Source organism: Asparagus officinalis, chromosome 8 (assembly GCF_001876935.1).
Source record: "Asparagus officinalis chromosome 8, Aspof.V1, whole genome shotgun sequence".
NCBI classification, from domain to species: Eukaryota; Viridiplantae; Streptophyta; class Magnoliopsida; order Asparagales; family Asparagaceae; genus Asparagus; species Asparagus officinalis.
In genome coordinates this window covers 46,088,918-46,116,616 of record NC_033801.1, presented here as the reverse complement: position 1 = coordinate 46,116,616, position 27,699 = coordinate 46,088,918, and the positions used below count along the sequence as shown (strand labels likewise).

General features: G+C 33.4%; 1 protein-coding gene across 1 annotated transcript; it reads right to left on the bottom strand.

Moving 5' to 3' along the window:
• Positions 1,634-23,833, bottom strand: LOC109822609 (BRCA1-associated protein-like). Its single transcript, XM_020388842.1, has 12 exons — positions 23,496-23,833; positions 23,274-23,389; positions 12,416-12,524; positions 12,204-12,318; positions 10,980-11,077; positions 5,883-5,989; positions 5,507-5,759; positions 5,360-5,413; positions 5,085-5,228; positions 4,861-4,925; positions 2,079-2,133; positions 1,634-2,007 (listed from the first exon to the last, which is right to left on the bottom strand). The coding sequence occupies exons 1-12, from the start codon at positions 23,766-23,768 to the stop codon at positions 1,849-1,851; spliced, it is 1,548 nt and encodes a 515-aa protein (XP_020244431.1). The 5' UTR covers positions 23,769-23,833; the 3' UTR covers positions 1,634-1,848.

Below are 27,699 nucleotides of genomic sequence, written 5' to 3'. Positions count from 1 at the left end.
TGCATCCAAGGCCTTGTTGAAGTATCCACTCACAATCTCCCCGGATCTAATAAAATCAGTACGTATAACTCTATTTTTTATGGCCCATTATGATCAGAAGTATAGCAAGTGGAATTAGAACAATCTAGGGTTTTTTCAAATAGAAAGTGAAGGAGAAGAGGAAAGATAAAAGGGTGCGAGAGAGAGAGTGAGGCGGTAAGCTTTAGGTTCCCCAAAACTTCTTGTTGGAAACCCAAAAAGCAACCCCCTAATTTTTTTTATATTTTTTTTCACCCCTTTCCAGCCCATTTCTACACCAAAAGAGCAGATTTGGGTTTTGTTATTCTTGCTTACGTGGCTGCCGTTTTGGTTTTGGGCCAAAGTTTCTTAAACCCAAATTGGGTACCAATGAAATAATAAGAAATTGAAACCATCAAAATCGGACGGATTCCTACTGTGTTAGCTTTTTGTTTTCCTAATCAAGGGATTTCACACCTAAACAAACAGCTTTTTGGTAGCTCAAGAAATGAAGGGAAAATATCAGAGAAACTGTGTTTGTAAGACATTCCTCGTTTGGTTTTCACCTTGAAACAAGGTAGAAGGATGATATGACTGACATCCTCAGATTAATGGATGTGATCCCTACTTAGAGAGGCTCATCTCATAGTTTTTTGCAATAACATGGGAGGAAACTACTTATAATGATGGTTTCCTCTATTTTCTTTTTCTTTTGGTTTCCGAGAAACCAACCAAACAGCCCTAAGTCACTATTTATAAATTTGCTGTAGTACCTTATCCTAAGAAATTATGAATCCACTCCAATCCTAACATTTGGGTGAAAACCCCACACATTATTCATACAGCTTATGCAGCTCATGTTCTTGGCAACAAATGGTTCGGACAAGATACCGTGACGCTTACTTACTGAAATATGAGTGTTGGATGGACTAAGGAGTTGGATTAGCCTTCCGACTTCTTACATGTAAAACAAGCCCCATAATTTGCTAGCTGATCGCTCCTTATTATGTACCAATTATTCAAGAACGTTCAACAGGCTTGCGAGTTCCGCAACTATGCAATGGACACCATACAACATTCTCAACAAAGCAACGAAGAAGAGAAATAGGTAGGGGTGTTAACGGAGCGGATACGGCTCGGATATGACACTTACCATATCCATATCCGCTTACCCATCTCGGATACGGATACGGATATACGTCGGTAAAAAAAATTCATATCCATATCCGCCAAAATCGGATACGGTTACGGATATAGATGCGGATATATAAACGGATATGCATGTGGATACAAAAAGGATATGAGAAAACTAGATAGTATTTAGAAAAATATAGTCATGTGATACAAAAAGAGTTCGTTAATATGTTCATTATGATTGAAAAGCTAAGATTAGACATCTTGATCATCAAAATTAACCACAAATCCATAATCTAAGAATCAAAACTATCGTAAGAGTATTACCAATATGTATTCGGATATTTTCGGATACGGATACGGATATTTCACAACAAAACCATATCCGCAACCATATCCTATCGGTAATAGATTTGAGTAACCATATTCGTATCCTAACGGATACGGTTACGGATATTTTCTCGGATACGGATACGGTTTGGCACCCCTAGAAATAGGTCAGTGTACAATCAGCAGCCTTATATGTGCTCACGGGTAGCCGTTTTTAAATCAAATTTTTTCAGGAGATACATTTCCAACTTTTTCTACGTCTATACATTTCCAAACTTTTTCTACGTCTATACCTTGGTTAACAGAAACTATTACCTTTAATACCTGATGCTGTAATATGTACAACAGCTCCATTCTTTTCTCTTTAATACCTAACATGTACAGAAGTTAGTTCGGCCTTCGGTTTCCCTTTGAAGATCTTTTGCTTCTGGTCGACGAAGGTGGAGGAGATGGAACAGGCAACAGAGTCCCACCTTGAATTCCGCCAGCATCTCCCATGTTGTCCAGAACTTTCTGGGCCTCAACAAAAACAGTAAAATCCCTTATCTGCAACATTAACAAGAGTGTCATCAGTTCCCGTTACTAGATCAACATTGAAAAACTGAGCTTGGTTTTACCTGTTCTTCCAAATCACGGATTTTCTCGTCTTTCAATCTGAGATTTTCTTTCTCCCTGCGAGAATTAGGTGTTTAAATAAAAGTTATGACATACTATGTTTCCACAAGAAAAAAAAATCCTAAGAAAATGGATATATTTTAATACACATAACAAGTAGTGAATGACGGATAGGTTAACATGCAAAGATTGTAAAATTATACTGGAAGAGTTTAACTACAAAACATATGTTGATGGTATTAGATATTCATATTAAGAAGTAAAGTAGAAGAACTAATAGAGAACAAGAAATTAATTTAGAACTAAATGGTGGAGCTTAAAAGGAGAGAATTTAGCTCATTTTTAAATCGTGACTAATATTATGTATAGTATATCTTCTCGTATTAAGAATGTAGCTAAAGTTATACTAGGAAAATCTAAAAGTTGTAGCTTAGATGGTAAAGAGAGTTGATAGTAGAATGAAGAAGTTCAAAAAGCGAATAAAGAGGAAAAAACATTATATAAAGATTGGTGAAGTATAAGAGTGAAAAAAACTTCGAGAAATATAAATTAGCAAGAAAGGAAACAAAAGAAGGCGGTTAGTGACCTGCATACAAATCATATGAGAATTTCTCTAAAAAGTTAGAATCTGAGGAGGGAGGAAAAAATATAAGCTTGCTAAGATAAGAGAAAGGAAGAGTAGAGACTTAGGTAATATTAGATGTATCAAGGGTGAGATAAAAGACTTCTAGTAACCGACGAGGAAATACAAGAGAGATGGAGATCTAATTAGATGTATCAAGGGTGAGATAAAAGACTTCTAGTAACCGACGAGGAAATACAAGAGAGATGGAGGGGTTACTATCGTAGCTTGTTTAATGATAACCAAATAGGTGAGTGACAAAGAGAACTTGATTATGTAGTGCATGATAGAAAACATAGATATTGTCGGAAAATGGGGATTAGTGAGGTTAAAGGTGTTTTAAAGAAAATGAAAACTGAAAGTCGTAGGACCAAACACATTCCTATTTAAATTTGCATATGTCTTAGAGATATAGGCTTAGAATGGTTTACTAAATTATTTAATAAGATTATTGAGACAAATAAAATGTCTGATGAGTGGAGGATTAGCACATTGACACCGCTATATAAGAACAAGGGAGATATATAGAGGATTAGCACATTGATACTGATATATAAGAACAACGGAGATATATAATGTTATTTAAATTATCGTAGTATTAAACTCATGAGTCATACTATGAAGCTTTGGGAGAGAATAATTGATCACAGACTACGTATGGAAAAAAGTGTATCCAAAAACCAAGTTAGCTTTATGCCCAAGAGGTCAACTATGAAACTATTCAAATATTGAGACGGTTAATGGAAAGATATAAAGAGAAGAAAAAGGATTTATATATAGTTTTCATTGATCTAGAAAAAGCTTATGATAGCCTAGAGAAATAATGTGGTGAGTTTTAAAAAAGAAAAATGTATCTAGTGTATGTATTGATATGATTAAAGATATGAATGATAGAGTAATAACTAGGGTAAAAACAAATGAAAGAGGAGCTAGATCGTTTCCTATCACCATTAGTTTACATCAAGGTTCGGCCTTCAGCCCTAATCTTTTTTGCATTAGTTATAGACTAACCTACTAAGCATATTCAAAATGAAGTCTCGTGGTGTATATTATTTGCTGATAATATAGTATTAGTTGACGAGACTAAAATCTATAGTAGAAATATGAAGACAAGCTATCAAAACTAAAGATTTTGGAATTCAATGAACAAAATAGAATATATGGAATGCATATTTAGGAAGATTAAAAAGAGAAAAGAACCTATAGTATATATTGATGGTTAAGAAATATCAAAAGCAACCACTTTTGCTATTTGAGATCAATCATTCATCATGATGGTGACATTGAGGATGATGTTATTCATCGAATCAAATCAGGATGACCAAAATGGAGTAGTACTTCGGGAGTCTTATGTGATCATAAGATACCTATAAGACTAAAGGAAAAATCCTATAGGACAATTATAACACCAACAATGCTTTATGGGTCAGAATGTTGAGCAATTAAGAAACATGTGACAAAATAAGCGTAGCAAAAATGAGAATGTTACAATGGCCTTATGGGTATACACTAAAAGATAGTATAAGAAATGAGTGCATTTATAGTATATTAGAGGTTGCTCCAATCGAGGATAAAATAAAAGAATAGACTAAGGTGGTTTGTTTATGTACAACGGAAGCTTCTTAGTGTACCACTTAGAAAGTGATAATATTGCAGTTATAGGACAAAGAGATTTCGAGATAGACCTAAAAGAACTTGGTTGGGAGCAATTAAGAAGGATATAATAATGGTTAATTTCACAAAGGAGAAGACCATAATAGAACGGAATGCAAGAATGATTCATGTAACCAAACCCCAAACATTTGGGATAAAAGCTTTGTTGCAGTAGATGATGTTGTATAACAAGTAGTGAATGGGTAGGAGACAAATTAATGCCAAACAATCAGCAATATTGCAACCCCTGATCAAATTAAGCTATATACTTATATAATATCATTAGCAAGATCTGCAGACCGCACCTTGCCAAAGGCTGTTGTTCTATAAATCGAAAATTTAAATGAACATGATCCTTTCCGTGTTTTATTCTTGGGGACCTAAAATTAGGAGTTTACTTACTATTTTCCCACATAATTCAGTCTAGAACATAAAGGAAGTTATATATTACGAGATACAGTAAACCATCACAGACTATAAGTATCAACATATACAGCAGAGACTGGTACCTGTCTTCAATTTCTTTGATTCTTTCACGCCAAATGTTCTGATTTTTTACAAGGCTCTCATTATTCTGAGGGTTAGAGAGAAAAATATAATTAGAGAGGGAATTGGGATATTGTTAACCAACTAAGTTAAGCAAAAAAGTTATTGTATGCTAGTAAATTCACGAAAAGAAAACAACTGGCAAGGGTTGCCATAAACTAAACAGCACAGAGGAAAGGAAGTTTACATCAGAAACAATTTTCTTTTCCTTCATAACAGCTTCAATCTTCCGCTGGAGATCTTGCATCTTCAAAGTTACAGCCTTATCTACTTCTTCAAATATGTATTTTCCCCTCTTTTCTTTAGTCTCCTCAAGTAGACCCTCATAATACTGCCATTGGAAGAGACAATAAATTAGGCTAATGTCACACCCAAAGTACAATTTTAACCTCTAGCATCGATGCACAAATAGGGTTTGAAGAAATGAATATAAAAGGCACCAATGAACAGAACAAGTAATACCTGTCTCTGACTTTCAAGCTGACTTGCAAGCAGACGGTTATATTCATCCACCATCTATTGTCATATATCAATTGAGTTAAAAAAAGTATATAACCATTGGTATAAAGGAAGAGAACCCATTGTTAAGAAGAGAATATTATTTTTTACCGCTTCAACTTTGCTGTTCAACATAGTTGAATAAATTCCAGGGTCTTCTTCACTGCATGTTAAGCTTTCACAATTTTCTGTAGTATATCTACAGTTGGACTTCAACTTGTCCAACTTATCATCACCTCTTGATTGATTAAGTCGATGGACATAACTGTCACCAACATAATCCCAAACACGTTGTGTTTCCAAATCAAGAGAATAACAATGCTGAGTGTCTTTCCAATGTCTAACAGCATGCCCTTCTTTGTATCTGCACCAATAATGGTTAATGACTAAGATGATAATGATAAATGTTTCACTGAATAAATAGTAATGACATGGATTAGAAATTATTAATAGTGCTGATAAATCACAGTAGAAAAGAAAACGATACCTGCCACAACCTACAAAGCCACAAATTACACAGCTCCAGAGGTTCAAGGAAGTTCCACAAATAGAGCATGCAGGTTTCTCAGAATGCTCTTGACAAAAATGACAGACCTACAGGGACAAACAAACTAGTTTCATAAGCTTTCACCTTTTGGAGTTGACAGAAGAATATACAATATATAACTGAATAATTCTTTTCTAATTATGCAGGTTCCTCAAAATCATTAGAATAATAAAATGTTTGGCAGATAAATCCATGTTAGAGTTCCTAACCTCCACCTAAGTCAGTAAAATATGTATTGGTTCGCGCATCTGGCAATCTTCTAGCTTTAGGTCTACTCAGGAATGGAGTAGTAGATCTACAAGCTAAAAGGCTTGAGAATCAGAGTCTATTTGGGCTGATTTCGACTGGACATAATGACTTAAAAACGTTGAAAAACTTGTTGGAACCACTCTAGAATGTTTTTGGCAGTTAAGTGGAGCCCAACAAGCAGTTTAGCTTACAATGTATGTAAAATACTAGGTAATATGGACATGGCGTTTTGGATGCCGTGTCCGTGTCCGACAAGTGTCGCGGTGGACACGCCATGGACACATGTGGTTCAAAGAAAATCCGATTTCCCTTTACTTATACCCTAAACTAATTTCTCTAGTAATATCAGGTTCAAAACCAATTGGTTTTTAACCCAAAAATTGAAACACAACTTAAATATTTGAAAGACACCCATCATATTATCTCATGCGGTCAAAACTAAACTTTTTGTTGTTAAGTCTTATTCTTGGTTTGATTTAACTTAGTTCTTACTTGTTATAGATAATAAAAAGAAACATACAAATGTTATCGGTATTTTCGTTCAATATTTGATCATGTGTGTATTATATACATTGTCCCCATATTCTACGTTTACAAATTTGTCGTGTCCCATGTCTGCATCCGCGTCCATACTACCCAGGTAGAATACTAATAAGCTGGCATAGTAAAATAAAGAATCCACGGAGCACTTAAGTAACTCTCCTTACTAGGATCTGAACCATGACTGAACTGGTTGAAGTGAATCGACTAGTCGGGTAGGATAGATAAATTTAGGCAGAAATGAGTGTGGGACTAAGCTGAGTAGTGGAATCGTAAGAATCTGTTTCAAGTGTACTCAACCCAAATTTTTAACGCCAAAACTGCTGCATAAATTTAACAACACAGGACATATTAAAGGGAAAAAACTTTTAGGCCCCAAAATGATAAAACAAAAGTAATAAAGCCCAAAGACTTAGTCAACAAGTGCTTAAGACCCCAAAATGAAAAAGCGAATGTGTTTAGCCCTCAACATACCTTGCCATGTCAAAATCTTTCATTTAAAACCATTCTACCCTCATTTAATGACATGTCACTTCTCACGCATGTCTTAACCTTCACATCCAAGTAAAAACAGCTCCTTTCCTCTTCTTTCTGGGGTTTTATGCAAAATTTTCAAAGGGTTATTTGCAATTTTTGAAACTTCTAGGGCATTTTCTGCATTTTTTCAGGGGATTATTTACAATTTTAAAACTTTTGGGGGTGTTTTCTGCAACTTTTTGGAGTTATTTGCAACTTCTAAAACTTTTTGGGCGTTTCTTCAACTTTGTGAGGGGTCATTTGCAATTTATTGAACTTTTGGGGGTTTGCAATTTTTCAGGGGTTATTTGCAAATTTGAACCTTTCCAGGGATTTTTTGCAATTTTTTTAGGGTCATTTGCAATTTCTGATACTTCATGGGGGATTTTCTGTAAATTTTTAGTGGTATTTGTAATTTTTGAAACTTTTTGGTTGCATTTTTGGGAGGTTAGTTGCAAGTTCTATAACTTATTAGTTGTTAAACTTACGAGTTAGTTGGTAAACTAATGATTTAGTTTTTAAACATGTGAGTTAATAGTTAGACTTACGTGATAGTTGTTAAACTTATTAGTTACTTGTTAAACTTATAAATTAGTTATTAGCTTTCTAAGTGATATGTTAAACTTATGAGTTCGTAGTAACTTATAAAATAGTTGTTAAACTTACTATATCTTCAAATTGTCCAAAACTAACTTCAATTTCATTAATCTAATAAGTTTAACAACTAATTAATAAGTTTAACAGCTAATATGTGTCGCAATTTCAATTTCTATAACTTTCAAGAGGTTAAACTTATTATTTAGCTACTAAACTAATGACTTAGTTGTTAAACTTACCAGTTAGTTGTTAAACTTACAAGTTAGATATTAAACTTATGAGTTAGTTGTTAAAGTTATAGGATACTTGTTAAACATATTTTTTGTCCAAATTGTTTCAAATTAACTTCAATTTCATTAATCTAGTAAGATTACCAACTAATAAGTTTAACATCTAAAAGTTTCAAAACTATCTTAGAAGTTTAATAGCTAACGCATAAGTAACAACTCACTCATAAGCTAAACAACTAACTAATAAGTATAACCAACTAATAAGTTTAATAACTAACTGATAAGCTCAACCCATTGAAAGTTTACAGAAATTGCGAATAACAGCCCGAAAATTTGTATAAAATCCCTCAAAATGTGTCAGAAGTTACAAATAACCCCGAAAAATTATAGAAAACTACCTATGAAGGTTATGAAATGAATAAATTTTCAAAACAGGCCGATTTAGCTTTTTATTTTTCAAAATCGACCGGTTTTTTTTTATTTACCAAAACCGACCCGATTTTGTGATTAGCAGGTTAATCACTATACTAAATAGTCGGGGTTGTCAACCCCGACTATTTAGGAAGGTGTTAAACCCTAATTAAATGCCTTAAACCCTAAAAATTAATGTTCTAAATAGTCGGGGTTGGCAACCCCGACTATTTAGGATAGTGATTAGCCTGCTAATCACAAAATCGGGTCGATTTTAATAAATAAATAAATAACCGGTCGATTTTGAAAAATAAAAAACTAAATCGGCCTATTTTGAAAAATTGTTCTTATGAAATTGCAAAAGATGCCCAAATTTTGCAAAAAAAACTCCCAAAAAGTTCCAAAATCTGCAAATGAACCCCAAAAATGCTGAAAAGCCCTAAAAAGTTATAAAAAATACAAATTGCCTCAAACAATTGCAAAAACCACACACAAAGTTTCAAAAATTACAAATAAGCCCTCAAGTAACTGTATAAACTCTCCACAAAGTTTTAAAATTTGCAAATAACCCACCTAAAATTTTGCATAATCCCCCATAAAAAAGAGGGAAGGGGTTGTTTTTTTACTTGGATGTGAAGGTTTACACAAATGAGTGAGAAGGGAAGAGGAGAGATGACATGCCATTAAATGAGGGTAGAATGGGGATATATTAAGAGTTTTGACATGGGAAGATATATTGGGGGCTAAACCCATTTGCTTTCTCATTTTGGGGCCTAAGCACTTGTTGACCAAGTCTTGGGGCTTGGTATCATTTGCTTTAACAATTTGGGGCCTAAAAGCATTTTCCACCTATATCAAAAGATACTAGGGGGGGAGGGGGGTTATTGGTTAGGACAAGTTGGGGCTATATGGGATAATTGGTATCATTTGCTTTAACAATTTGGGGCCTAAAAGCATTTTCCACCTATATCAAAAGATACTAGGGGGGAGGGGGTTATTGGTTGGGACAAGTTGGGGCTAAATGGGATAATTGTTCCAATGAAACAATTTTATCCCTTTAGGATAATTTTAGTTTAAAGTTGAACAATTTAAGATAATAGGACAATTTGAAGCTTTGAATTGACAATTCATGTTGGATAATTGATGATGTGACACCTTATTAAAGTACAATATTTATCTATCAATTAAGTCTAAATTAATTTACCTAATTTGGTTTAGTATATTATTTGGTATGTTATTATAATATAATACACTATTTCACTTTATACTAAAATATAATATATTATATTATAATTACTAATTAATTATAACTATATTTAATGTTATTAATTAATATAATATATTATATTATAATAATATGATATATTACATAATAATTAATATAATATGCAAACAATATATTTAATACAATATTTCAATAATATAATATTTAATCAAATATTATAATATTTTGTTTAATTCAATATAATATTATTTAAAATATTACATTATTATTAAAAATATAATATTTTTTATTTTATGATAATTACTATAATTTAAATAGAATAATTGATGATGTGGCTCCTTATTAAAATATAATATTTATAATAACCATAAATACTATTAATATGTTCAATATTATTAATTAAAAAGTATTATTAAATAGTATATTATATTACATTAATCTTATATATATTATCGTACTTTAATATGTAGTAGATTATTATATTTTTTATTATAGTAATAAAATATTATTTAATATTATAACTACCACAATATTGACAATATATTTAAGACTATTAATTAAGTAATAATGATATATAATAATGTTATATCAGATAATGTTATATAATATTTTATTATCTTTCGTTATAATAGAATTTTATAATATAATATAATATAATAAAGATATACTATATATTATAATACAATTAACATATATTAGATATTTAATAAATTAGTGTTTCAAAATTATCCCACTTTCCTCATGATTGTCCTAAAGTTAAGAATGAGATAATTTTTGGAGGTTGGGACAAAACGTTTGTATTGAAGTGGGATAATTTTGGGAAAAGTGAGGATAATTGTCCCAATCTCATTGTTTCAATGAATAACACCTTCAAGTGAAATCACAATCTCATTGTCCCAATGAATAACACCATAAAGTAAATTCCCAAAAATTATCTCATTTTACCCCAAAATTACACCAACCAATAACCACCCTAAAAGGGAAAAAAATCATTAGACCATACAACCTGTGCACAAGAATGACAGTAACAGGAAGTGCCATCCCTTCCATATCTTAAGGATATACTATCTATAGGAAAAAGCAAAGGAGCCCAAACTTACTTGGAACTAGAGCTCTTATTCAATATTTGACGTACTATTATTAGGGGAAAATATCAATGCTTTTGACAAACAAATTCTTGATCATTCTCGCTTCATGTACTGATTACTATGGTCATCATGGTTAATTGATAATATCACATAAAACTAAATGGGAAGCAGTTTGACTTACAGAGCAAGATGAATTAGCCCATTTAGATATGCACGAACACTGGAAAGAATGATCACAAGTGGTTGCAATAATCCCACTAATATCCTGATCCAATCTCTCTGAGCCATTGAATATGTAAAGGAAATCACCGTTAGAAAGGCTCAAGCAGAAGAAGATGACAACCAAGAACTTGCTAGGGAAGTCTTAAGCACACATATGAAATAAGACCTACACAAAAATTTTCAATTTTACATGATAATAAGACCCACACATAATGTGTGTGCAATGCTTTTCCATGAGCAAATGCCAAAACATGTACATAAGTAATACACACATTTGCGCATGCAAAGAAAAGTACAACCCACCAAAATATCCAGAAATACGCTACTCACATGTGCCAGCAAGACGGTTTTTTACATCACATTATGAAAAACATGTAGTGATTTAAATATATGCATGCTTTACATGTAGGCTTCAGCCAATTACGATATTAATTGCATGACCTGAATTAGCACACATTAGCAAGAACAGTAAATTTCTTGACTGGATGAATTAGTTTAAAACTTATAAGAATTGGGGGAGAGGGACTAATTTTCAAGCAACTTATAAGAATTGGAAAACCTAATAGCAACTTCAATCGTCTGAGGCGCTAATTCAAAATATTAAAGATTTAAGGGACTAATACTGAAAAAAAACAAAAACAAAAGGTACTATTAGCTCAATTGTATGACATAAATATTAAAAAAGTCCATTGAGGCATATATAACTGAACTGCTTATTACTACTTGGTTTTAGTCTTCTAGTAAATCAGATCATCTGATGCAATCATCCCGCCATAGATCTCATTTTGCAAAAATATAACAATGAACCTTAAGCGAATCGAGGATAGGTGCTGAATGACAATTGTAGAAATTCCTCTACATCAACAAGATGGATGTGCATGAATTGTTGTCAATCTCAGCACAATTTCAAATTTCATGTTATTTTTTATTTTTATGTTATTTTTATTTTCAAAAAGGGATGTATGTTGTTGTTAAGATGTTGATGGATAAACTCGAAATATAAAAAAAGTGAAAAGCCCCCATTAAATCTCAAAGAAAGAAAAGTTGTATAATGGACTTCCAACAGGACATCTTCTCTAACTTCTATTAACCAGCCAATACTTCTCTTGCCTTCATTTATCTTAGAAGCAAGAGTAAAGATGGATACCTCTTTGAATAGGTGCAACAGGAAATAAGATCTTACCAAGGCACACAGGACAGGTGGGTAACTCTGTAGAACCTGTAGGGGGAGTACCAGCAATTTCTGTTGATTCAGTAAACTCAACAGGGTCTAAAAATAGTATATGGCAAACCTCTCCCTGCAATTTCAACCAACCAAAAAGCTCCGTCAATTAATTGGAGGGGAAATTTGGGGAAAAGTGGACTATTGACACAATAATATATATAATCAAGAACCTCTGCAGAAGGGTAGCGCCACCCATTGAGTTCAAGATAGAAGGTGTCAGCACTCTTCTGCTCATCAAACTTAACCAGGACACTATATCGGTCTTCCATAGCATCATTCCTAAAAAGTGAAACGCCATTATCATTTGAATAAAATGCAGAGTGAAGTCATTTAATTTAGGAGAAATATCTTGGAGCTGGGTACCATTATCCTTCTCTAAAGGAGTAACCCTTCTTAAGAGACTAATAACAATGAAGAGAGACAAGCAGTGGTAAACACAAGCAACTAAAAAGACTCATGAATCTTTGAAGAAGCTGCGACAACCTCAATGAGTCACTTTATCAATGAGCACGGTAAACTTCACTTAGTATGAGAATGTTCAATAATACCATAAGTTGGTAACTTTTTGTAGATTTCGAAAGAACTTAAATCATGATTTTCACATGTGTTTTTGGATATATAAGATAACATTGAAATTTCTTTAAAAAAACATGACGCCAAAAATTTCTGCTATATACATACATATGCATTTCAATAAAATTCACATGAGGCTGACATGAGGCTGATAATACATAAATTTTAAAACATAAACAATATACATATTACAAAACACTAAATTATGATTTATAACTCAAAACTAGATGGAGTTCTTTAGACATAAAGTACAAAAGGGAAAGAAGAATTCAAGTATGTCATGATTCTGAACTACCCAATGTACTCCCTAACAACAACAACACAAACAACCATCTCTGCCTGTCTCCTCCAACTTTTCCATCAACCTAAAAATGTTGGTTGTGATCACAGACTACCTCTACGATTAGAGGAAGGAATACCCGATTTAACATGTGGTAAGGAAAAATTATGTCAAGGCCAAAATTTAAAACTTGATGTGTCTCAGCCCCCCGTATTATTTCCCTTGTGTTTTAGCCCCAAATACGCTGCACGTTTGTGATTCAGCCCTCATTTTACCCTTCCCCAAAAAATGTCTTATAAATATTCCGAAAATACCCATCCTCTCCTCCTAACCCTCCTCTCATTTGTGATTCAGCCTTCTCTCTTCCTCTTTCTACTCTCTCTTCACCCTCCTCTCCATCTTCATCTTCTCCTCTCCCCCCGACGTCTGCCTTCCCTGCATTGCCCTCTGTCATGACTAACCTTGAGCTCATGCTTCTTAGTTAGTATTTAGTAAATATCAAATAAATTTTGTAACAACTTGTTAAGTTTATCCATTATATGTTAAGTCTACGCCTTACATGTTAAGTTTACCCCTATCATGTTAAGTTTATCCCCTACATGTTAACTATATCCAGCACCTGTTAATCATATTTAGTATCAGTTAACTATATTCAGTATTTGTTAACTATATTCAGTACATGTTAAATATACCCATTACATGTTAACTATATCCTATACTTGCTAACTATATCCATCACATGTTAACTTTATTTAGTATCTATTAACTATATCCAGTACCTATTAACTTTAGCCAGTACCTAATGTGATGAGGACAATAATGACAATTTTCCATATTTGTTATTTAACTTTCTTTTATTTTAGTTTTGGATAAGGAAGATTTAGCAAGTTTGACCAGATCTTAATTTAGTTTTAATTGTGAGAGATTTGATGGATTTTCTATTTTGGTATGATTTTAATTTCGAATTTTGAATTTTGGGTCAATTTTGGTAGTAGAGTCAGGTGTGGCAAATTGAGTGATTTGAGGGATTTCAGAATCTGCAATTTTTTTTCTTTAAAAGATTGTTGTAATCAGATTTTTAAGGATGAAGATTTGAATCAATGAAAAAATTTTGTTAACTCATTATTGGTGTGAAGCCTCGGGGGTGAAACCCTAGGCCGACTCCCTTGGCTCCTCTTCCACAAACAGCCGCCACTCTCCCCTATTTCTTCTTCGTTTTTCCAAACAACCGACCCCGCTCTTTTCCTCCTCCAGCAGCCTCCGCTGTCGCCTCCTCCCCTGCTCCCTTCCACTTCGAGCAGCCCCGCCAATCACCCCCACTTCGAACAGTCCCGACGAACTTACTCCTGCTCTCCTCCACCTCGAGCAGCCACCCTTTCCTCCTCCACAAACCGTCAGATCCACCTCAAACAACCGCCGTTGTCGTCTCGCATGCGTCCACTCGTTGACCACGTTCTCTCGTCACCCATGTCGCCAGTTTACATGTTGACCCGTCACCCTCATCGTCGCTAAGATTCGTCGCCGTCGTCATCGCTCAGTTCGCCGTTGTTGTCATCGCTCAGTCGTCGCCGTAATCGTCGCTCAGTTTGCCGCCGCGTCGTCATCTAGTTTGACGTCATCGCACCACCTCCAGAGATCCCTCATGTCGAGTATGTTCAGGCCAACGAAGGTTTTGTTTTCTCTCTATTTTTCTGTTAATCTCATTTTATTAGTTAATTGCATGAGTATTCCATCTCTAAACTCTTATCATATATTCACTGCTTAGATTATATTTGTGAGTTGAGAGTAATTGAGCATGTGACTGTTAAAATTTGATATTGATTGTAGAACTTGTGCATGATAATGAATATTACAATTAAATTGATTGTGATGAGAATTATTCATAATTATTAATGCAAATTTTGTTAAATACATCTGTCACATTAGTTGTTTTAAATTTAATTCCTGCCAAAGATCATGAAATTTGGTGAAACGATCTGTTATTTGAATTAAACCGCTGATTCTGATAGACCTCATGTCTCATTTCACATCATAATGTTTTGTCATCTTTATTTTTTACTTCAAAGTAAATTAACATTAACCGGGTAAGATCCACAGCTAATCTTTCATAATTCATAATCAACCCATACAACCGTAAGTTTGTATAATGTTGATGTTTACATACACACAACTACATTACAATATCGCCATTACATTTTCTTTGTACATGATGTGTAACTATTACATACCCCCTCTTTCGATTCACAATCCTTCTCTCTACATTTTATTCAATTACTCTCTCTCTCAATCCACAATCCCTTTCTCTACACTATACTCCTTTACTCTCTCGAGTTTCGGTCGTGGCTACCAACTCTTAACAAAACACAAATTTTAAACAAATGTAAAAGAATCATCTTTTTTCCCTCAAAAAACATCATTGTCTTGTCAACATTCCCACATATTGAATATATATCAACAAGATTAGCAACAACAAATGATCCTAAATCAAATCCAACACTTATCATATTATCTATATTCAGTATTTGTTAAATATACCAATTACTTGTTGATTATATCTAGTACATGTTAACTTTATCTAGTACCTATCAACTATATACAGTAGCTGCTAATTTTAGCAAGCTTCTATTAACTTTAGCCAATACTTAAGCTTTATCAATTTTATTTTTGCTTTAAAGTAAAGTTAACATTAACTGGGTAAGATTCATAGCTAATCGTACATATTTACAATTAACCCATACAACTATAAGTTTGCGCAATGTTTATGTTTACATACACACAACTAGATGAAAATATCTCCATTACATTTATTTATACATGACGTGTTATTATAACATATTCCCTCTCTCTTGATACACAAACCCTCTCTCTACACTTTACTCCTTTACTCTCTCAAGCTTCGATGATGGCCACCAACTATTAACAAAACACAGATTTCAAAGAAGTACAAAAGAATAATCATTTTGTCCTAAAAAAACACTCTTGCTTTCTCACCGTTCCCACATTTTGAATACATATCAATAAGAGTAGCAACAACAAAAGATCCTGAATCAAATCCAACATTTATCATACATCCATGAATCTCCCTCCCCAATCATTTAGCTGCAATCTCTCCACAAGCATCCAAAACCTAGCAAAAGTGAAATCATTTGGTTTAATTCCACACCTCAACATCTAAAGAAACAACCCCAAACTTTTATTCTTCCTCTTCACATAAAAATACCTCTCAGTCAATCGCGCTCAAGCTTATCGATGATGGATAGCGTCACGTAGAGGTGAGATATCGCTAAGTCTATTTAGGTCTATTACGGTAAAATAGCGATAAAAACGCAAAGTCAAATGACAGTAATCTAATTTAGATATGTATACATTTAAAAAAAGAAAAATTAAAGAAAAATCTAAAAAATCTAGAAGTGCATATTTGATGATTTAAAGAGATCCTAAATATGAAATAAACATGTAACCATCACATAATACTGAAGATGACTGGAGGAGTCAGAGTCATCATATTCGAAAAGATAAGCTGAGTGATGAGAGGACTGTAATAGGAGCTCATGACGACAGGAGGTGATAGGAAGAGGAGATGACAGGAAGTGCTGAGGGAACTGCCAAAGAATGTGGGAGGCAGCGGGAATAAGCTAAAAATCACGGGAGGCAGTGAGTTGTAGTGGTTACAGGTCAGGTTTAATTTTTAAAAAAATAAACCTCAAATCGCCTTTAAGTAGCGATCAAGAAGCTGATTTTGCTCACAATCGCTTGCCATTCACCGCTATGGCACGCTATTGGCCATTTTTGCGAATGAAAAGCACATATTTCGCAATACGTCATCACTATTGGGCAATAGCGTAGCAGGAAGGGACCGCTAACGCTATTAGCGTCACAATACCGCTATTTATAACAGTGATCGCGCTTAAAGAAATCACATCTCTCTCAGTCATTTCGTCAAATACTTACCTAACGTTATCAATTTTCCCACATTTTGCATACATTTCAACAATCTCACTCAATGCCACATTACCAATTCAACTCCAAACTTCACAACGTGATGCTACATCTCCTTCCCAAATGTCAATGACCCAATTCTCGTGGCAGCAATGAGAGGAATACGCTTTGATGAGTGTTATGGAGCAGAAGTCACAGGAGGAATCATAGGCAGAGAGGGGGTGGTCGAGGGACTAGAAGATGGCAATGAGTTTGAGGAGATCTTTGTCATCAGTCATTGGAATCGAACTAGTTAAGAATGCACTCGAGGTTGGTGGTGACAGAAGGGCAGCGAGAAGAGATGACGAGGTCACAGGGAAAGATGAAGGAGAGGGTCACGGTTGGGGGTAGGAGAGAGGAGGAAAGGAGAAAGGATAAAGGTTAAGAGAGAGGAGAAGACAAAGAGAAAGGACGAGAGATGAGGGAGGAGAGGAACAGTGCCGACGTGGGAGGTAGAAGAGGAGGATTCAGGGAGAGGGTTAAGGCTTTTTAATGGGTGAAGAATAAAAAAGGGTAAAATAGAAAACCCTGGTAAAATACAATGGAGGACCGACACACAAGGGAAATAATACAGGGGGTTAGGCCACGTAAAGTTCTAAATTTTGGGGCATTGATACAATTTTTCCTTTTAGTAATGAACTAGTTTCAATTATAATTTTTAACATAGGGAGCATGCTCTGGTTCCACAAGACCAGTTTCTGGTCAGTGGTGCTAATTATGCGAATACGATAGGAGTTTCATGGGTGAAGGATGTGATGAAAATTAATGCCTCTCAATTCAACTGTAAAATCCTAATTTATTGTGCATATGATTTAATACTTATTAATTATTATACAAGCAAGGGTAAGAGCATTTTAATATATCATTCCATCTAACAACTTTATAAGCTAACTATATTTCTCTTCAAGATATTACCATCAGGGGTGGAGCCAGTAAGGGCCAATAGGGCCCTAGTCCCCTTTGAATAATACAAATCATCTTAGTAAATATTGGGATTTTTTCCATATTGGTCCCTTCAATCTTTTATATTTTGAAATTGGTCCCTCAAATCGTGGAAATTGCTATTAGGTGCCTCAATTCTAATGTTAGATTGAAATTAACCTCTCAAATGTTCCCATAGGTTCCTCAATTCTTAACTTATTTTGAAACTAATCACTCCAATCACAAGCAGAAGTAGCAATTGGAGGGATTACAAGTAGAATGTGTTGTGGACTATTAGCTCTCCCAATTCTGATGAAAAAATTTAAATTTATTCTTTCTAATCACTATTTATATTCTTGAATGGAGAGACTGATCTAAAAATAAGTCAGAAATTGAGAGACCTAATAGCAATTTCCATGATTTGAAGGACTAATTCAAAATATGAAAGACTTAAGGACTAAAATAATGACTCAATCATGAAACAATTTCTTAGAAGAGGTCAAATATCTTCTTTTTCTGGAGGTGAGGGTCTAAACTTTTTTGGACCCATTTACCGAAATACGTGGCTTTGCCACTTATTACCATGTACAACATATGAATACAAGGTGGAATGCACGTGCACTACACGTGATCAAATATTTAATTATTTACTTTAAGTTTATTTATTTGCTATAACATGGTTATAAAAAAGTTTATAATTATCATAATATATTAATTTTTTATATTTTCATGTGTAAAATCTTGTTAGATTTAACATTTTATCTTCGAGAGAAATAGTGATGTTTAAAGCATTAAAATATTATTGATTTAAGATTAATTAGTAATTTGAATGTATAATTTCAAAATATTATTGATGTAAGGGACCAATATGAAAAAATCTATTATTATTAATGAAGAAAATAAATTCTTAAATTCATCAAAGACAATTGTAGGTTTTATCCAATCAGTAAGGATTTTTTTTAGTAATAAAAAAAATCACTTCCACCTATTGTTTACTTTCACCTATTGTTTATCCGGCGACCGAGTATTGTATATATTCAAGAACTTTTTTCTAGAATTTTCTAAGTTAGAATGTGCAAATTCAATCAAGAACGAAAACATAAACTATGTGATCAATTCCAGATCAATTCCAAAATATGATATTAGACTCTATTACATCTCAACAACTATTAATTTATTTGTCAAAGCGATTACTCTCTAGTTTTTAAAAATTATAAAATATACTTTGAGAATGATTTATACATATTATGCACTCATAATGATTGTATTTTAACAAAATAATTCATATCCATTCAATGTCAAACAATATCCAAAAATTATGTTAAGGAATTAGAAGAATACAGTTTCCGCAACAAAACTCATATTCGAGTTATGAGCTTCATAAACTTATAAGAATGCGAGTAACAACTTAATTTACTTTATCCAATAATTTATTATAAATCATGAAAGACAAGGACAATCAGAAGGATCACATACTCATCCCAAATAAAGATTAAGTTTCTCCTAGAGATTTTTATAGCAAAAGATTTTCAGAGTTGATGTATAAGATATATTTAAGGACGAATAACCCAAATCAATTAATTGAGTGATGGTATTGCTATAAACTCCACTCTTATAAAATTGACGTCACATGTGCCTTAAGTTGTGTTTTTGGTTAAAGGTTAATTTTGAAAACTCCCCCTCAATTATAGGGCGCATGTCAACATCCCCCTCCCCCCCCAAAAAAAAATCTATTTGAACCTGAGTAAATCTCTGTCAAGTTTTGGGTGTTTTGTAGGTGATCTATCTCAACGTAAAAAATTTTATTTAACCCTTGTGAACTTTCATCACTTAAACCAAACCTCTCAAAACTAATATCATTGAGTCTTATCTATTATGTGACAAATACTTGACTTGAAAAGATCAAAATATCCCTCAACCATAAAAGAATTACATTGGTTTTTGCCAAATAAAAGAAAAAGATGTGATATAAAGGAAAAAAGAATTGTAAATTGGTTGTTGTCCTTTTATTACCGGTTGAGCGTTTCTTTTTAACTAAAATGGCTTTCTTCAAGAGGGTATTTTGTCCAAACCACATATTGAAGTAACTATGTTAAGGGGGTCTATTGATATAAGTGTAAAGGATTATAGGAGTTTTTTTGAGACACGCTATAGTTGAGGGGTGTTTTCTAAAATAGTACCAAAATTAAAAGGGGTTATCTATAACACCCACATAATAAGGGGATTTATTAAATTGAATCAGTTGAGTGGGTTTTTTGAGACAATCCCTATAGTTGAGACGGTTTTTAAAAAATTAACTCTTCTTTTAAATATAGCTTATTTATAATTTGTCCCTTAAATTTTTAATAATTTAATATTAGTCCCTAAAATTATGAGCAATTTCAAAATTTTGAGGGAATAACATAGAATTATTGGATACTTAAAATCAAGGGAATAATATGTAAATAATTTTTACATATTTGCTCTTATAGGCATTGTATTAAACATCAATTGATACTGCTATATCGGCTGATATATCGGGTTAAAGACTTTATCTCGATAAAATTTTTTATTATTTTCTTTTATTTGGTGATTTTTTTTATATATCGACCGCTATAAAAATATGCTTGATATATCCCTTTGAAGATATCGAAATAATCATGTCATCTTTAATTTGATTGTGGGCTCGAGTTTGAATCATGTTTGGGAAACAAAATCAAAACCCACAAAAGCCGCAATTCTTCTCTGAAATCTTTGCATTCTCGGCTCTCCAAAATCTTAAGCATATATATCTCGATGCAAATTGTTATGTTTAAAAATCATTAATATGTTAGCTTACATATTACAATATTATGTTATGTATGAATATTATCTCATATGACGCTCAATATTGTATATATATTCCCAATTTCTGCAATCTGATATCCTGAATTTTATTTGTTCAATATTTATCTTATGTCCACCACCTTGTAGTAGTCCTTTGAAAGTCTATTCTAAAGTTTTCTAAGTGAAGTATATAATTTTAGGAAATAATTCAAAATCTTGATACTTATTCAAAATATGGTTCTTTTTTTAAGCATTGCATTTTGAACTTACCTCCCTCTAAGGTTTAATACATTTGATTTAATTATTGTATGCTTAAAATTAAAAATCATATCTACTACTTTATACTTAAAAGAGTACTATTCATGATACAGTAAATTATTGTAGCATTAATAATAAATTTACTCTGCATACTTAAAGGAGGACCTAAAAATTTACTGTTCATGCTATAGTAATTTACTGTATTTATTTACTGCAGCATGAACAGTAAATATTTGGACCATCCTTTATCCTTTAAGTATAAAGGAGTAAATAAGCTAAGCATATGGTCTCATATTGTATGATGAATGTTATTTATAAATGAGATTATATACTATTGTTTGTAGATAATAAATAATTCAATTTTTTATAGGCTTAACAGAAATTAAATAACTTATAGTTTACCAAAATTATACTTACGTACCCCTACTTGTATCTTACTACACTTAAATATCTTAATTTTTTCTAAAATTTTATGTTTGTACCTTCTGTCTTGTTACGTAAACATAAGAATGCTCTTTGTAATTATTCTATATGAGTGTCATGGTATAATTTTAGGATAATTCTATATTTTCTACTCTTTTCATATATACTTTATTAATATGCAATTACCGATTACTATATTATTATAATTACTAATAATTAATATGATGTAGAGTTTTACAATAATGTTGGAAGTTTTAGGGACCAAATTATACAAACTTGAAGCGACATATAGTATAATTAATTAACAATGATAATTAATTTAGTTTAGTTAGTAGTAGAATGTAATATAAAAAAATAGGGGTAATATAGTCATTGGAAAGTTTTTCGTTACACAGAAGTCATAAATCAGGAGCCCTAAACCTTCGTTCCTTTATTCTCCATTCTATCGGTTACGACTTCACTCAGGCAACCATTCCATCAGTTACGATTTTGCTCCGGCAACGTCGTCCAACTATCTTAATTCATTAATTACCAAGGATGATAATTATTATCCTCATCATCACCGTACCGCCTCTGCCATCATCTCCTCACTTCTTAGATTTTAGACATCAGGTAGGATCACGAAGGAAACTCATTGACGAATGTATGATTTGATCATTTTCTAAATTTTGCTTATGATTTTTAAATTTCTTTCTCTCTGCGCTTTATTTCTTGATTATTAGATTTCAAATAACATCAGGTATGATATTTGCATAAGTGAATGCTCTTACATTTCCTAATTTAATTAGGCTAGGGGTTGGAGTTAATTAGGATTTATCCGGTTTAATTAGGCGTAATTAGCATTGTGTTTGGAATTTGATCGTATATATTCATATTGTATATGCCGAGGTCTTCGATGGTACATATAGGAAGGTTATGGGTTTTCTTTTGTACTTATAGTTTACCAAAAGTATACTTATGTACCCCCACTTGTATCTTGCTACACTTAAATATCTTAATGTTTTCTAAAATTTTATGTTTGTACCTTCTGTCCTATTACGTAAACATAAGAATGCTCTTTGTAATTTTTCTATATGAGCATCATGGTATAATTTTAGAACAATTCTATACTTTCTACTCTTTCCATATATACTTTATTAATATGCAATTATCTATTAATATATTATCATAATTACTAATAATTAATATGATGCAGAGTTTCACAATAATGTTGGAAGTTTTAGGGACCAAATTATACAAACTTGAAGTGATAGATAGTATAATTAATTAACAATGATAATTAATTTAGTTTAGTTAGTAATAGATGTAATATAAAAAAATAAGGGTAATATAGTTCTTGAAAAGTTTTCCACAACTTCATCTTTTAAAGGGAAAGCGAGTATGATTTGTTTGCCTTCACTTACTATCGCACCCGAGTTTAAGGGTTAACCCAAAAAAAGCATAGCTAAACACTGAGCATGTTTTGATTTGTAGGGGGTGAGGGGAAGTTAAGGGAAACTAGGTGAGAGAATGGAAGGAAAGGGAAGGGAGTTCCCTTCCCCTTGGTTACACCCCAATTTGGGGTAACAAATTTTATACTATTAGGGGTGAACCAAGGAGAACTAGGGTGAATAACTTCACCTTCTAAATGTTCCCAAACAAGGTGAATGGAGGTGAATGGTTCCCCTAACTTCCCTTCACTCTTATTCCCCTCAATCCAAACAAGCCCAAGGATGCCCCAATATTATCGACAGTCATACAAATAAAGACAAGAAAACAAATGGACTCCTTGAAAGATTGAACGTCCAAACCTGATGACTCTGATGTCGGAGGAGCGGTCGGCATAGGAGCCGCAGAAGCGAAGGAAATCATCAGCAGAGAGGCGGTTGGGGACGGCGAGGACAAACAGAAGCGTTCCTCTCCCAGCCTGTACGCATAATAAATAATTCGCCACAAAAAACAACTGAGGCCCTAATTTTCCATTTCCAAATGATAAAATTAAGAAAGGTAAACAAATGAGATGGAGAAATTACAGGGAGAAGGAGAGGGTCTGGAAAGCAACCGGGGGCAGCGGAGGAGGAGTTGGAGGAGGAGGGGATGGGGTGGGGTCCATTTCGATAGAGGTGGATGGTACCCTTTATAACTTGGATTCTTGGATCCGCGCTTGTGATCGCGCTGCTGCTGCTGCTTCCTTCTGATTCTTGAAATTCTCCTCCTCCCCCTCCTCCTGATTGGCCGGAGGAGGAGGAGGCGGCGGCCGCGGAGGCGGTGAGGGAGTCCAGGGAGTGAATCCGGAGGCAAAACATAGCTGACCTCGATGATGATGATGATGGTTCTGCTTTCCCCTTTTTTTTCTTCTTTTTATGAACAATTTTTCTAAACAGACCCATTTCAAATTTATTTTTTTTAAACCGACTCTTTTTTTTTAATTTACCAAAACCAAAATAGTCGGGGGTTGACAACCCCGACTATTTAGGACATTAATTTTTAGGGTTTAAGGCTTCTAATTAGAGTTTAACACTGTCCTATATAGGAAGGTGATTAGTCTGCTAATCATAAAATCGGGTCGGTTTTGGTAAATAAAAAAAAAGAGTCGGTTTTTAAAAAAATTTGAAATGGGTCTATTTAGAAAAATTGTTCTCTTTTTATTTTTATAACATTTCCATTTTATTGCGGTGGAGGATCTTAAAATGTCTTGGGCCAGCCCGGCAATTATGTATTTGGGTCTAGTTTTAAAGATTTAGGGACGGCCTGGGCCAATTATTTTTCCAGCCTATTCAAGATTTTAAGGAGCTAGGACTTGGTCTTTAATTGTACAAACTAATTTGGTATAAGTTAGAACTAGATTTTAATAAGCCATAACTACATACTAATTTGGAACGTTACTATGCATATATTTTGTTACTAGCTGAATTAAAGTCAATTACTAATAGTCAAAATAGAATATATCGATAGAAATATTGTAGGGGGAGAAGATGTAGAAGAAACAATAACGAAAACTGTGACGCCCATGTTTTCACACATGACTGCAGTCCAAGGTGAACCCAGAGATGTCAAACATGTCATGCACCCACACTGTGCAACAACACGTTTTACCATTACAGTAATATCTCTCTAGTGGAATCAAATACAAGTGCAGGTACACCACAGGCAAAATAAGGGAAATAAATACAATAGACATGATATAGAAAGAGATATCTAATATATATAATCATGTCTAAACTGAATAAACTGAATAAAACTAAAGTCTGAAATAAATGTGAAGTATCTCAATATGAGTCAACTAAAAATAAACTAAGGCACACAGCCTTTACAAGATGAAATACAAAACTCTAAATGTCTAGAGATAAATATCAACTACGATGGAGTCTCATCTACTAAAAATATATGACGACGACTATGCTGGAAGTCCTTCATCCTGCGGCTCTCCGAAACTCTGAGCTGCTGCCTTTTGAAAAATAAAAAGAGAAACAACAAGAGCGTCAGAGCACTACAGCAAGATCATCTTCATCCGCCCCCAGGGGAAGGGCTACTAGATGTGATGAAGACTTTACCTATTAAGCATAGTCTATCTAGATCATTTATCATGTATCTAAATAGAATTAATATTTAGAAACTTACAACACGATACGTAGTACGTCGAGCGAAATAATCCAAACAAAAAAAAACTCTCATGTATATATCATATGTCTCAAATTGTAGATAACTAAATATTAATATCGGTCTAAGAATAAACAATCTAAATAGAATCAATAATTAGAAACTCACAACACGAGACTGATACGTCGAGCGAAATAATCCAAACAAGAAAACACTCATATATATACCATATGTTTCAAATTGTGAATCGCTAATCATCAATCCCAACTAAGAATAAAGGATAGCAATACAAGAAAGTAAAATCATCACAATATCGGACCAAAAATATCTTCCACTATCCTTTGGAAGATAATGTAAACAACTGCATATAATCCCGCGTACTTACAAGAGTAAAGTACATCAGTCATATATAACAAAGCGATGAGTCATGTTCATAAATGGCGTCCACCAAGACTGAGGCTATCAGATAATTATCACAATGCAGATCCTTACAAAGTTTATAATTTATCGCATTATCATGCGGGACGGACTACCAAATCGGCATCTTAAAAGTGTAAACGGCTCATTAGTCTCATCGTATCAACGTGCGGGACGGACTACCAAATCAGACATCCTAAGTATACGGCTCACAAACCTCATCGCATCTACGTACAGGACGGACTACTAGATCAAGCATCCTAAAACCCGACTCAATGGCCTGTACTAATGGTATATCGACGCACTATCACAAACAGTACTGAGCGGTGCTCATCAACGATATCCATACAAGTATATAATGTTTAAATAAATCATATCTCCCGTGTAATAGAAACAATAACTGTATTAATCCTCTTCAGAATACCCATGTGTGTGCTACGACACTATACGTGTATACTCATGATTGTACGTGTATCATCGTGCGCCTCGAACCCCGCGTTCGAAAACAAAAGGTGTAAAAAAATAACATTTCAAACAAAAGAGAACACATGCCGGTTGACGGTCCCTAGGACGTCTGTCGACCGAACGCAAACGTGCACAAAGTACACTCACAGGATCTCACCGGTCACCGGCTAGCCTTGGTCGGTCGACCGGCCAGAGAAGATCTTCACAGATCAGATTTTGACGTTTGTATTTTTGTAACTTTATTCAAAAACTTAATTTTATTAACATGAGGCATATAACAAGATTTAAAACTTAATTTTATTAACATGAGGCATATAACAAGATTTAAACTTTCATATTTGCTTAACAGGGATTAACTCAACATGATTTAAACTCTTGAATTAATCTAGTTAGGGTTTAGCATCTCAATTAACCAAAATTTATAAAATAAAACATAAATTATCAACATGATTAACTAAGCATTATTGGAACTAATCATTGAATAGATATAAAATAATTTAAACACGTTTGCATCACTTAGGTATCACAAACCTAGGGTTTATACATCTTAAATTAACAAGAAAACTCAATTAATTGTTAAACTAGAGTTTAAACATGATTTAAGCATAATTAATAAATTTAAACAAAAATAAAAGCAACCCTAATTATCATGATCATCAACTAATATAAACAGCAACTAAATATACAGATTTTCACATTGGTTTAAAGATTAACATCATAAACTAAGATTTTAAAACATCAGGTTAAACTTTAACATGAGATTCATCAATTAAACATCTTAAATCATGACTTAATTATAGGGAGAAAGATGATCTTGCCTCAAATGCCATGTTGAACTCTTGAACACGTGCGTGCAAGATCCCTCTTTACCAAAGTCGCAAAAATCCCGGCTTCCTCTCGACAAACGTCTCAAGAACTCCCCCAAATCTCATAAATTATGATTATGTTTTGAGAGAGAGGAAGAGGGGATACTAGGGTTTGGAATACTAATGAAAAAATATATTTTTGTGTGTAAACATGTATATATATAACTGTAAATCTGAATCAAAACAGCCCAAACCCGAAACAGGAAACCCAGTCATACTAGGAAAATAGTCTTCGGTTTTTTAGTTGTAACTTTCACGTACAATCTCAGAATAAGGTGATTTAAGATGTGTTGGAAAGATATTGAAGATACCTACAACTTTTATCTTTTGAGTTTTTTTAGATTCAAACTGTATCGGTGTGTAAAGCATATATACTCTTAACTTATCGTTTTTCCAGATTTCTTCTTTGTGCATGTTTAACCTTTGTATACTCTCATATATACTCTTAATTGATCTCAAATTAATTGTTAGCATAAGCATTCATTCTTAAATAACATTCATCATAATTAGAGCTCATTTATCAATATAATTCACACTACTTTGCAAAATTCACGGGGTTTTACAAAAACAAGTACTCATTCTATCAGAACATCTCGCACCATGCGGAGAAACAAGTACTCATTTCTATCAAAATGTCCCACACCATGTCGGGGGTGATCTGAACCAGTAGGGTCCATTGAAATGATGGAAATACCCCTCTTAAGCCCATTTCAACTGCATAGTTCCCTTTTGGTGGGGATGTTCTGATAGGATGGGTACTCGAAGGAAACATACGCAAATCCCAAAAAGATAAAACTCTTAGAAAGGAAAAGAGGAAAATACTCACTAAATTTCATTTAAAGTATTGATGAACTCTTAACTTCCCCCCTAACGTATTAATTTACCTACT